The sequence below is a fragment of a genome, unplaced genomic scaffold, assembly GCF_019419815.1.
Source record: "Pyrus x bretschneideri cultivar Hongxiangsu unplaced genomic scaffold, Pyrus_bretschneideri_v1 Contig29, whole genome shotgun sequence".
NCBI classification, from domain to species: Eukaryota; Viridiplantae; Streptophyta; class Magnoliopsida; order Rosales; family Rosaceae; genus Pyrus; species Pyrus x bretschneideri.
The window spans coordinates 3304019-3317007 of NW_025999601.1; the positions used below are offsets into that span (position 1 = coordinate 3304019).

General features: G+C 36.6%; 2 protein-coding genes across 2 annotated transcripts; one reads left to right on the forward strand and one right to left on the reverse strand.

Moving 5' to 3' along the window:
- The first annotated feature begins 1358 nt into the window (after window positions 1-1358).
- Window positions 1359-6553, forward strand: LOC103947756. Its single transcript, XM_018647587.2, has 8 exons — window positions 1359-1512; window positions 2037-3132; window positions 3446-3564; window positions 4357-5289; window positions 5373-5685; window positions 5798-5963; window positions 6170-6275; window positions 6372-6553. Exons 2-8 carry the CDS (start codon window positions 2305-2307, stop codon window positions 6487-6489), a joined length of 2583 nt encoding a protein of 860 aa, XP_018503103.2. The 5' UTR covers window positions 1359-1512; window positions 2037-2304; the 3' UTR covers window positions 6490-6553.
- A 967-nt stretch (window positions 6554-7520) lies between these two features.
- LOC103947732 (histone H2B.2-like) lies at window positions 7521-9150 on the reverse strand. The gene has a single exon (XM_009358678.3). It carries the CDS (start codon window positions 8647-8649, stop codon window positions 7699-7701), a length of 951 nt encoding a protein of 316 aa, XP_009356953.3. The 5' UTR covers window positions 8650-9150; the 3' UTR covers window positions 7521-7698.
- Window positions 9151-12989: the final 3839 nt, after the last annotated feature.

Below are 12989 nucleotides of genomic sequence, written 5' to 3' on the forward strand. Positions count from 1 at the left end.
TCTTTTTGTCATGCCTAATTGTCAGTAGCTAGTGAGTTTTTACACTCACATGTAGATTCGTTTTATGCGCTCTTTTTTTTTAATATTCTTAAATTTTCTTTTTATTTTTTTGATTTTAAGACTCAAATTCCTGTAACAATTAATTAAATACTATATCATAGAAAGAACTTGTTTGTATCATAATGACTGACTATATATATCTTCCATAAAAGTGAGATTCATGTTAAATATATCTATACACGTAAGTTTTACTTTCATATAACAATGTTATAAAACCATAAAATGAATATGATTACTCATAATCTACTACTTGTAACTCTTGTTTAACTTTCTACTTAAAAATTTTAGGTTACAATTTTTTAATGAAAGCAAAGATATACTTAGAAATTTTAGGTTACAATTTTTTAATGAAAGCGAAGATATTCAGACTTGAGGCTAATTTATCTTTCAAACAATGGAAAAAACAAATATCACTAAATTTCTAGGTATTGTATTTAGAAAAGAGTACATAAACTTTACACTCATGGACTTATCAACATTTTAAGAGCTTTTTTCTTTTCAAGTTTTTAAAAACAAATTACAACTATGATCCTAGATGGATTGTATTTCTAAAGATGTCAAACTTTAGCTTATATAAATTAAAAAGCTTGGACTTTGTGGATTACTGATGCTGGGAGTTGATTGGTCCATATCTAAAGGTTATGCATAATATAATCTAGCTAGTTATGCCTTTGCTTTTGATCGTGTCTTTAAATCCGAATTTTTTAAGAAATCACCGTTATCTCTTTTTTACTCATGCCACCAATACAATAACAAAAAGAGGATTCGTCTAGAGTAAAATCTTAATTTTGAATTATTTTATTGGTTGACACATCTTTGTCAGACAATTACATTATTTTTCTAATTACTATTATTTCAACAAATGTATGGTGAAAAATGCATGATGAGATGTAGCATCTCCATCGAAATGGAAGCAAACACGACCCTCCTCCAATAATTTCAACCATATTTTCTTTCCCACATAAATTGATAGTTTATTTTTCTAATATCACAACTCTGAAGGGGCCCACTCAAAAACACCATTGAGATCCTTCCAAAAGGAAGCCATCCAAACGGTGCCGTATCCCATCTGAGTGACGACACAAACGGCGCCGTCTCCATCTCGGGCTTGCTCCCCACTTCCCATTAAATTTAAGATTTGGTTGGAAGGTTTCGTAAAACGACCGGCGGAAACGGACACGTGACACATGACACGTGCCGACCCCTGGCGGGCTCCTCTCAAATTTTTTAGACGTTGGCGTTACGGCAAATATTTATGGCGGAATGCCTCCCAACCGTGACGTGTTTCCATTTGTTCTTTGTAATTTCGCCGCTCTTCCCCCCTTCTCTCTCTCTCTGTCTCTCTCTGTGAAACTTGCACTTTCTCTCTCTAAAATCCTCTCTGTCTCTGTTACTTTCTACACAGCTAGGGTTTTCGTTTCCTTTACTCCCAAATCTCAGAGAGCTTCACCGGTAAGTTTTTCACTCCTCAAAATTTCCCCAGTGTTTTTATTTAAATCCTCGCGGTTTCATGTTCTGCTCGGTGATTTCGTCGGTTTTGATTTGATTTGTAATGCCGATTTAGTATTCGATTCAAATTTTTGTTTGGTTGCCGAGAAAGTTTAGGGAAAATGATGGAAAATGGATGTGTAAATCTGGGGGTTTGGCTGTTAGGTGTGGTAAAATTAAGGTTGACTAAGTCTAATTGCGATGTTGGGATGTTAGTGGGGTTCCAAATGGTGAGGAATAGGGGATTCCACGCCTTAGTTTCTTGTCCGTTTGTGCATTTTCTCGAAGACCAAACAGAGGATTGAGGAGTTGTTGGATTTTGATTTCGGTGATTTCGGGGTTTTGGATTTTTGACAAGTTTTTGTTTGTTAAATTTTTGTCCTTTTACGTTTTGAGGTATATTATTTAAGCGTTTTTTTTTTAACAGATTGATGGTAATTTGGAGGTAAATTATTGATTTTGATTTTGTTTTTGTTTTCTGAAAGCAGTTAAGGTGAAGGAATCTGTCACAGCTGTGATGGTTTATTGAAGGAATTGGATAATTTAATGGTGGTTAGATTGGATGTCTGTTTTATCATCTTTATGTTGGCAATGATGACAGAGACGATGACTACGAGCTTCGCTAATCTCTTCTGAATTTGGTGATCTGATTTTTTTAAAAGAATCATCTGATTGTAATTCCTGTAAAGAATGCGCCTTTTAATGCATTTTATACAGATGGGTTGAAGGATGAATTTTTAGTTTCGATTTTCGAGAATGGCTATTGCTGGTCTACACAATGCTTCTGTGCTTGAGCCTTCTTTCCTTAGAGACTCTCAATCTCATACATCTAGATGGATACGTGATGAAGGGAGGGTAAGTACCCGTGCATCCTCCCTACTACAAAGGTGGCGGGAGCTTGAGGATGAGCATGTGGTGAGTCGTGCCCAAGAGAGAGTTAGTGAGAGGTTGCTTGTACAAAGGAGTGATAGGTTGATCGATGAGATCTCGAGGGAAGACACTACTGAAGACCACGGTAGTTACCACGCAGGTGATTTGGTGGATGTGAGTGTGGGTGAGAGTGAGTGCGGATTATGGTCCCGGGGTCAAATTGGGTCATCAAATGAACATGAGGAGTGTAGTAATATTAGCAGTGAGCATTCTGATTTTGGGGAGGTTGAAAGGGGGAGGGTGAGGCAAGTTTTTAGGGAATGGATGAATTGTGGTGTGGCTGAATATACGTCAAATGGTTCTCATATGAATAACAGTTCAAGGGCAGAGTGGCTCGGTGAACCTGAACAGGAGAGGGTGAGAATTGTAAGGGAGTGGGTGCGAATTAACAGTCAGCAGAGAGGTGCTTCGGGTGACAATAGAGGAGAACAACCTGCTGAAATTGGTAATCAAATTGAAAGAGTTCGTGATGGATTGATTGTTAACCAAACTGAAGGCAGGTCTGAGCATACACGAAGGGGAATTCGTAAGTTATGTGGTAGACAGGCTATGCTGGATATGGTAAAGAAGGCTGAGAGGGAAAGACAAAGTGAACTTCAAGTCTTGTTGGAGCACCGGGCTGTATCACAGTTTGCTCACCGCAACCGCATTCAGGTTCATTGCTATAATGCTTTCCACATCTTCACTTGCTTGTTGAAAATGGGATTTTGAGTTAGTTTTACTTGAACTTACATTGTAGACTACTTGAACTTACATTGTACTTTTTGTGAAAGTTTTTATGTACGATATCTGACTATCATTGGTTAATGTGAATACCCACACAAGCAATCTTTGAGACTAAAACCAATATGTTAGTGCTATGTTATAGAAGTGTAATAATGTGTTTTTATATTGATTTTAAACTTTAAGGCATGGAAAAAAATTTTGGGTGCTGGTATGCTAACATTACTTTTCTTTTCTCTTGCAGTCATTGCTTAAAGGAAGATTCTTACGAAATGCTAGAGTGATTGAGAATGAGAGACCTACTTCCTTGGCTGAAAATGAATTAGGCTTATTGAGACAAAGGCACACAGTCTCTGGTCTTAGGTATTGTTGCCCTGCTTTAATTTGAAAAATATTTATCCTTTCTTTTTTTTTTTTTTTTTTTGCAAAGTTATGCTCTAATTTGTTTTCCTAAGTTTTGCTTAACTTTTCATTCTACCTTTTTTTTCGTTTGGGTTACGTGAGATTTCTATGTAAATTTTTTGCAATTAAATAGTTGGAATTGCATCGTCTTATAGTGATGGTTTGACCCATTGTGTCATTTGTAGTTTCTTTACGTTTGTGTCATCTTCTTCCAAGCTTGTTCATGGATGAATATTTGATATTTCTCCCAACCTCTTTTGAATCGTGAAATTGCTTTCGGTATAATTTGTTTAGTTTATGGGGGTTGAAGGGTGTTCCACAATAGAAAGATGATTGTGGCCTAAATTACATTAAGCAGTTTGTGAAGTTTTTATATTTTGATTATTTGGAAGATGCCAAACCATAGCTATTAGCTTGTGCTGGCAAGTTATCTCAATGGATTCTTTTTCTAAACCCCTCATCACCATTTCCGTATGATGTTGCCCCATAATTTTAGCTCATGCTGCTCTTCTGACTGGTAGTAAATTAGGAATTGATTATGGTTCTCGGACTTTGTCCCATTTAATTTTTTATTTTTGAGGTTACATTAATGTATGTAGTATCGGATGTATATATAGTTTCAGCCTTAGAGCATCTTTATATCTTTACTATAGACTGGTTGAGTAAATCCATTAGTGTATTTTTTTTTTGTTTTTCTCTTGTTGTATTGAAAAAAAATTCTCATTGATATTTTGAAATCTATTATTTGAGTAGGGACGGTTTTTGCTCCAGATTGGATAGTTCTGTATCCGGTCAAGTAAGCAGCAGCCACTCTGAGACATCCTCTAGTGTTTCTAATGATAGTAGAAATGGGGATGGTCAAGCAAACAACCCGCATGAGGTCCTAGCTGGGTCTTCTAAACAATCTGCTGCTAATGACGAGGCAAGTGAGGACCGAGAACGTGATAGCTGTGGAATATCAGATTTCAGGGATTTGGGTGGCAACACCATTCAAGATATAGATTCAGAAGAATCTAATGCTCCTGTAGAGGGTTGGCAACACCATTCAAGAAACTGGCAATGCTCAAGTATCACTGAATTTATCGAAAGGAGGGATGTTACTGATTATAACATGATTGGGGACTTTCAAGCAACCACTTCTGTTGAGCAGCCCCAAGAAATTTTGCAAAATGATGCTGGTGGACACAGTAACATGCGAAAAGTCAGTCATATATCTAATGAGCAGTCTGAGCCAAGTGGGGAGGCAAGTGTAACAGGTGAACGGTCTGATCATATATATAATTTACTAGACAGTGTGCCTGGGGATGTAAATTTTCAAGAATTTACTTCCCACGTACAACAGTGGCAGGATCGAGTTTCAGAACAAGCTGAAAGGGACTGGCAACAACCTGTTGTTGCATATAACGACTTGAGAGAAAATGTTGGGGAAGATACAACTGGGGATCAGCAGGAAACAACTGCTTATGAATGGTCCCAGGAGTTGCTGGAGAGCGAAGATAGAGAAAACAGTCATCTTGAAGAAGTTCCTGAAGTGTGGCACGAGGAAAGTGGTTTTCAGGAGGCTGTTCAAAGTTGGTTAGAAGAGCCATCGGACCAGGATGTTGATCCGGTCAGGCAGACTGACACATTTTATTTTCCGGATGATGATAATGCTCCTGGCACCGAGCTAAGGGAACTCCTAAGCAGGTATGAAATGTTATTAATTTATGAATATGCCTTTGGCTTCTGATGGATCTGTTTTTCTAATGGAAATCTTTTTAATGTTGCAGGAGAAGGGTCTCTAATCTTCTTAGTAGTGGTTTCCGTCAGAATCTAGATCGACTGTTACAATCATATGTAGAAAGGCAAAGTCACGCTGCCATTGACTGGGAGCTGGATGATACATCACCTTCTCCTGAACCTGCAGAACAGGATCTAGAGCAGACTGGTGCATATCAAAATGGGGGTCAAGTGGATGCTGTTGAGAGTCATAGTCCTAGTACTGCTCTACGATCACAGCAAATACCTTCCTTGCCACTTTGGGACCAGGAGTCACACTCTGATAATTGGCCACAGCATGACATGCATCAACGTAACGGAATTGTGCGTTCCCATAATGCTTCTCGCTTTAAAATTTATGATCTGGTATCATGACACTAATATTTGTGATGCCTTCCTTTGTGTTATTCAACTGACAGATTGCTTACTGATGCAGGATTGGGAGATAATTAACGATATGAGGATTGACATGGCCAGGCTACACCAGAGGATGAATAACTTGCAAAGAATGATGGAGGCCTGCATGGATATGCAACTTGAGTTGCAGCGCTCGATAAGACAAGAAGTTTCTGATGCCCTGAATAGATCAGCTGGTTCACAAGGTTTGTCTACAATACTTTGACCACCTCGCAATTAGTTTTACTTTTGTAGTTTTCTACACCTAATAATATTTATAGATGGAATTTTTGTCTAAGATAAAGATGTATGTATAACGCGTTTCTTTTGCATTGGATTACCATGTGATTTCACTCTTGGATGCGCTACGGGCTTTCCTCGAATTGACTTTGAAAGTTGCCTTGCTTTGCAGGGGTGTGTGAAGACGGTCTGCTAGAAGATGGGTCTAAATGGGATCATGTAAGGAAAGGAATTTGCTGTATATGTTGTGAAAGCAGCATCGATTCTTTATTGTACAGGTAAAACTCCAAAATGTGTACCTTCGTGGTTCAAATTATTTCTGCATGTGGAGATTCTAACACCGTTTTCCGATTTCTGTTGATTTCTTCTCGCAGATGTGGCCACATGTGCGCATGTTCAAAATGTGCTACTCAATTGGTTGAGAGTAGCGGAAAATGTCCGATGTGTAGAGCACCCGCGATTGAGGTGATTCGTGTTTATTCCGTGTTGTAATTTAAAAAAACAACGTTGAATTAACAAAAAATATATATAGGAACCATACGTTTTTGCTGCCAGCCCACCGATCTCGTTTTCTCTCGGTTTTTTGTTCCTTCCTTGTGGCATGGTGTCTTGTATGTTGAACGTATGATTGACATCACACATGCTTTCTTTGATTTATAATAATCGAAACTTAAAACTTCTCACTTACTACCAAAGAAGAAGAAAGACTTCTCACTTATCATTGAAGGATAATATTATTAGAACCATAATATAAATTGCGTATTAGTAGAAAAGAAATCTACTTAAAAGTTAAAGGTGACATCCTCATTACTATACTAAACAAGACCCTTGAGGCATTATTCGCATTTCAAAAAGTTCTTTTAATCGAAATGAGGAGTGCATAATGATTTTTTTGTAGTGATAATTTTAATTTCGTTTTGCAAGTTAAAAATCCACTACGGTCCAATATTTGAAAACAAAGAGTAATGCTATTCATACCATGTTTTTGTATTACATTTTCATACCATCTTAGGTGACATTTAATGTGGACAGTCATATTATTTGAATTAATCAGATTTTTAAATTTAGTTCATTATAATAAACTAATAATTAAAAAAAACTAGTTAACTAAATTATGATTGTGGCATACGAGGAGTCTTTCTTCTTCATTTCCTTGGGTTTTACAAATTTTTAAAATGATGTAACATTCACATCAGATGCCACCTAAAATGGTATAAAAATATTGTATAAAAACATGATATGAATAACATTACTCAGAAATGACCGGACTGACTGAGTCTGTACGAATTTGAAGACCGGAACGAATATGCATGGCAATTGGACAATTTTTAAACACGTATCCAAACCCGAGATCCACCTTCGCCGGACCGTGATTAAAATGGGTGCTTCTATATTAAAAATGGGTTTAATGGCTAAATTAAATTCACCTTTGAAGTTGAATATAGAACTTAAGATATCTTACTCATAAATGAAGATGACTGTTGTTAGATTGTAATGATATTACAATTAACAAAAAACGAAAATTTAACAAGAAAACAGTCATTCATTCATAACCAAAACAGATAGATCATTTTCACACACCATCACTATACATGGTTAATTATCTATGCCCTACAACGCACAAACTAATAAACCACTTTGCAAAACAGAAACTAATTAAAAACAAACACATTTAAGTAACACGAAGTTCTAATTAAATAATCAAGACTTGGACGACCCTCCTCCATATGATACAAAGGTGCTCACTGCCTTGGTCCCCTCGGCCATGGCATGCCTCCCAAGCTCCCCGGGCAAAACTAGCCTCACCGCCCCTTGAATCTCCCTCGACGACAACGTCTTCCTCGCTGTATACGTAGTCAGCCTCGCCGCCTCATCAGCCAGCCTCTCAAACATGTCGTACATCAAGTTATTCAACACCGTCATGGCCTTGGACGACACTCCCATCCCAGGATGCACCTGCTTCAAAACCTTATACACATATATCTTGTACTCTTCTCTTCCCCTACTCCTCTTCTCTCTCCTCTTCCCTCCTTTCACCTCGCTTTTCTTCTCTCCTTTCTTCGAGGCTTGCTCTTCGGTTTTCGTCAAATCTTCCGCGTCCTTGTTCTCTCCTCCTCCTAGGGTTTTTTCCTCCTCACTCTTCTGCTCTTGTTCCTTCGGTGATTTCTCTGCTTCTTGTGGATCAGGAGTCGTAGGATTTTCTTGTGCCTCTTTGTCGACTTGGACTTCAGCGTTTTGGGTTTTTAGGGTCTGGTTTTCTGCCTGGGTTTCGATGGGAATAACACTAGTCTTGAGCGGCTCTTTCCCAACTGAAACTTCTACGTTTTGGTTTTGATTTGATTCGTTGGTTTCAATGGAAATAGTCTTCAGTGGCTGATCTTTTTGTTGTTTCTTCCTTGTGGTTTTAACCACTGAAACTTCAACCGTTTCTTTAACGACTTGCTTGGTGGTCTTCACCACCATCTTCGCCGAGCGCTTTGGAGCCATTTTTGACACTGCTGTGTTAACCTCTTTCCCTCTCAGAAAATTTATTTGAAAATGGAGATAATCTGCACAAGATTTGTTGTTGCAGTTAAATATCTGCATGGAGCAGTTAAATATCTGCATGGAGCAGATAATAACTGTATTGGTGGTTTTACTGGACGTTGACATGTGGCGGACAGGTGTTGAGTGGTTTCTGAACCTAATGGCTACGTGGGTAAAAGTGAAATGGTAAGCACTAAGCACATGAGGCTTCCGGATAAAACTTCAGATTTCACTTCCCTTCATGGCACTTTCCACCTTTGAACTTTAGTTAGCGGTGGACGCAAAAGTTGGTACAATAATAGCAAAAGAAACCGATATGGCAAGATAATGGTAAGCGTGCTTTACATAAATTCTTTTCAAAACATAAGATTGAATGGATAATGTTTGTGTCATTTACCAATCTTTATACATTATAATCGAAATAATTTATTTTTTTATCATCACTTAAAGATAGATATGCAAAAAATTACTTAATTTAGAATATTTTTTAGTTATTTATATACATACAATAAATAGACAGTTTATCATGGGAATACTGCTTGTTATTAAAATTATTGATAGGTTAACAAGTAATGATTACTAAATGATCTTCAAATTGAATAACTTTTACAGATGTAATTTTTAAATGATGATAAAAAGTATAAATGATATGTGTTCGGACGATAAAAGTTTGTTAATCGTATGCAAGGGGACAAATAAATCCTTAGACATAAATATTATCCTTGTTTTTTTTGGCCCTTTTTTTTTTTTTTTTTTTTTGTCAAAAAATAAATTATGTTAGAATAGGTCTTAAATTAGCCACCGATAAAGTTCGAACCCACGCTATCATGCGAGGATTCAACACATTTCCACCACTGTGCTAAATATTATCTTTGTGGAAATTAATATACGGGCAAAGACATGGAAAAAAAATACGGGAAAAGACATGGAATAAACACATCCTTGTTGAAATTAATATGCGGGCAAAGACATGGGAAAAAGAGAACATGAAATCAATATTTTTCGATCTAATAGTGTAAAAACATTTATGGGAAAAAACTTACCTATAATTAGACCGATATGGCAGGATAACAGTAAACATGTTTACATAAAAATCCTCCTGAAATATATGGTTGTAATTTCAACATGAAATGAATTGGCAAAGGCCCAAAATTGCGTACATTGAAATGCAAGTCTTGAATTGACAAAAAAAAGCAAATGCAGGACTTAGAAGATGTTAGGGCTTCCATGTGCTCCCAACGACCATTTTAAGTTGTAAGTATACGAAAATGTTAATTATTCCAGATTGCATATGTTTAACAGGATCTATCTTCACACTCTTTCATCGCGTAAGACTTTGTAATTCAAGGTTATTCGGTAAGGTTGATATTTTTGAAGTGTTATTTGTGGTTAAGAATTGTAATTTCAAAGTATATGTGCTTGTATGAGTCGACATTCTTATTTAATGATTCCTTTGTTCTTTGTTTTAATTAATAGGAGTCTAGCAGGTTTTATTTGTCGACGTGAATCGTTATTTGTGGGATAGTGCTCTAGGTGTAAACTAGTTTCTTCTAAATTTTCTTCATGATATATATAATGATTGTCGTTCAAGTGTGTCTTGTTTTTGGTCACTAATTATCTCTCCATCTCCCAGCAGAGAACGAGGACAAATTAGAGGAAGCCTTTATCTTTTTGGACTCACTCTCCCTGCGAAACACACACACACACACACACAAATAGGATCCAAAGCTCTATATACCTTCCTCCAACCCTTGCTTACACGTTACTTTATTATTCCAAATTTCTTTTTGCCAGTACTATTATATGGTTCCAAATATTTGGCCCAAATGGTCGCCTGACTCGCCTGGAAGCAGGATCAAACCAACACAGTAATAGCCTCTGTGTGGGAGAGGAGAAATTCTTATGGCCTACTCATGAGAAGTGCATTTGTGTTCCACTTCTTGTTAGTGTGTGAAGGAAAGTTGAGTTTTCAAGTTCTAATATAGGGAATTGCATGTTATATATACTCTTTATAAGCACAAGGTTCATTTTTTCTCCTATGTGAAATTCTTACATATGTACTCTCAACGTGTGCTTCCTTATATCGGGTAGGAGAACATAAGAAATTTTCCTCCTCTAGTATTCCCTTGTAGGAAGGTCACTTACAATAGAAAATCGAATGACACCATTACCATCCCAAATTAAATTTACATACAACTAATTTATGCACTGGTTTACTACTCTTAGATAAAACTATTTTAAAGGACGACAACCAAAAAAAATTAAAAAAAAAAGGAAATTGTTATTAACACTTCAAAATTCTCATTCTACACTTATCACAAGTGTATTTTTCTTTCTAATTATAGAAAGTTTGGAGTGCAGATTTTTCCTTAAAAAATCTAGAACCTTGCTGCCAGGTTCCATGACGATTGGCAAAAATCCCCAGATATATACGGAAATTAACAATAAAAAACGAAAACTATATATGTATGTACAGTATGTTGAGAGAGTGGATCAAAATTTTGCAAATCTAATGGTACACCAGGATCAATGGATAGTAAAACTACAAACAAAAGTGTTCAAGTTCTTCCGAGGAAAATCAGCATATGTTTTTTTTTATTTGTTCTCAACAAATAAAAGGAGTGTATGTCACTTACTACTGCGGTTTAGTTATATTTTTTTTTCATTTATAAGTAGGAGGTTGTTAGGTTTGATTTTTATAAATAGTGAGTTCGATACCACTATACGTACCCCTAACAATTGAGACACATATACAGAAAACCATAACAAAGAATAGAACAAGTTTCTGTGAAAATAAAAAAACAAGGAACAAGAAAGAAAACCTTGCTATTGCATTTACTATAAAAAAAAAAAAAAAAAGGTTTGTAGCCAGTCTAAACCATAAAAATCAACATCTATCATAATTGATCCATATATTAACTCATGGAATTAAGAAAAAACATATAATTAATAAAGGTAATATATAATGAACAATAATATATATACAGGGAGAGAGTCTGCAATCTAGAAATACTCTAAGGTTTAATTATATACTGGTACATCTCTTCTTAACTCTAGAACTAGGAGATTCAAAGCAAGAGCGAAAGAATGAGTCTACCTCTTCACGCCCAGTGGTTTCAAAGAATTCCAGTCGTGCCAATTTCCTCTTACGTAAGAAAACATTTCCGTGTGCTTGTTTTCTTGGTGTGGCTGGGCAGCTTTGAATGGTAGGTATCTTGTGATCATACGAGGCTGGCGTTCGACAGAAGTCTTCCTGTCGAGCATTTGGTAACTCATGAGCGATTGGTTCAGTACTATCTTCTTTTTCGAAACCTTTAGGAGGTTGATCGGGAAATTTTGATCGAAGTTGGTGATGATGATCACCAGATATTTTATGATCTTCAGCCATGGACATATAACTAGCTGCTCTGGCGAAATAGGCACTCTGAATATAGAAAGAGATGAAGAGAATATGACATTTTTTGGGGTTAAGTTGTAGAAAGAGGTGGAGAGAATTTGACAATTCGATCTGTTTGTATCTTATATTGTAAAAACCTAGGTGTCTACTGCCAACAGCACCTTCATGGGTTGTATTCTTCTCTACATAACCCTGAAAGTACTCTGCGAGAACCTCGGTTTGGAATATGCTATATAATTTTCAGAGATACGGGCCCAGGACCCCAACTTCCAACAACATTGATATTTGATAGTCTCCAATTTGGTAATTACTATCTGCCCAATCTGTCAGGTTTGTGGTTTTATGTCTTAGTTGGAGTGAGGTTATGATATTCAAACTCTTATTTTTTCAGAGATACGGCCGACGTAAGATATTTCAACACGCTTCCTCATGTTAGATCCAATTAGTGGGTCACACGTGAGAGATTTACACATTGACAACCACGTATAGCCAAGGGGGGACTCACCCCACACGCTGGGCCAAGGGACTCACCATCATCGCATGGGGCTATGGGGATCCACCAATCACGTGGCAATACCGACTCGCTCTCTGGCTCTAATACCAAATAGTACATGACCTTATACAAGGAAAATCATAAGGTCATGTAGAGTGGAGTAAAAAAATACTCAAACGCTTTGGCTTAAATATAACTAATGATAAAGACTTTCACAATACAGGTACACCATTTTCTAATGTTGTACAAATAATACAATAATATAAGTAAGTTTTACGGCACATAACATTGTCCTATTAACATGAGACACCATATTAATATACTTGTCTCATATAAATTGCTTAATAAAATTTAACACCATATTAAAATACTCATCCTATATAAATTGCTTTATAGAATTTATCTCCTTTCTCGCTGCCTCTTCTTATGTAACTCCTATTTAATAGAGTTCAGAATTACCCAAATTTATTCTTGTTGAGCTGCATTCTGATGATGTGATAGATTACATGAAGTAATCCTTTTCCCACACAGTTGTGACCTCAGAACTTGCTCTATATCCGATCATTTCTTTATCAC

What these genes read in the sequence shown, in the direction of transcription:
- LOC103947756 (XM_018647587.2), top strand. Translation starts at nt 2,305, where the DNA reads ATGGCTATTGCTGGTCTACACAATGCTTCTGTGCTTGAGCCTTCTTTC. An exon ending in TGCATCAACGTAACGGAATT is followed by an intron (nt 5,686 to 5,797) that starts GTGCGTTCCCAT and finishes TTACTGATGCAG; the next exon opens with GATTGGGAGATAATTAACGA. An exon ending in ATCGATTCTTTATTGTACAG is followed by an intron (nt 6,276 to 6,371) that starts GTAAAACTCCAA and finishes TTCTTCTCGCAG; the next exon opens with ATGTGGCCACATGTGCGCAT.
- LOC103947732 (XM_009358678.3), bottom strand. Translation starts at nt 8,649, where the DNA reads ATGTCAACGTCCAGTAAAACCACCAATACAGTTATTATCTGCTCCATG.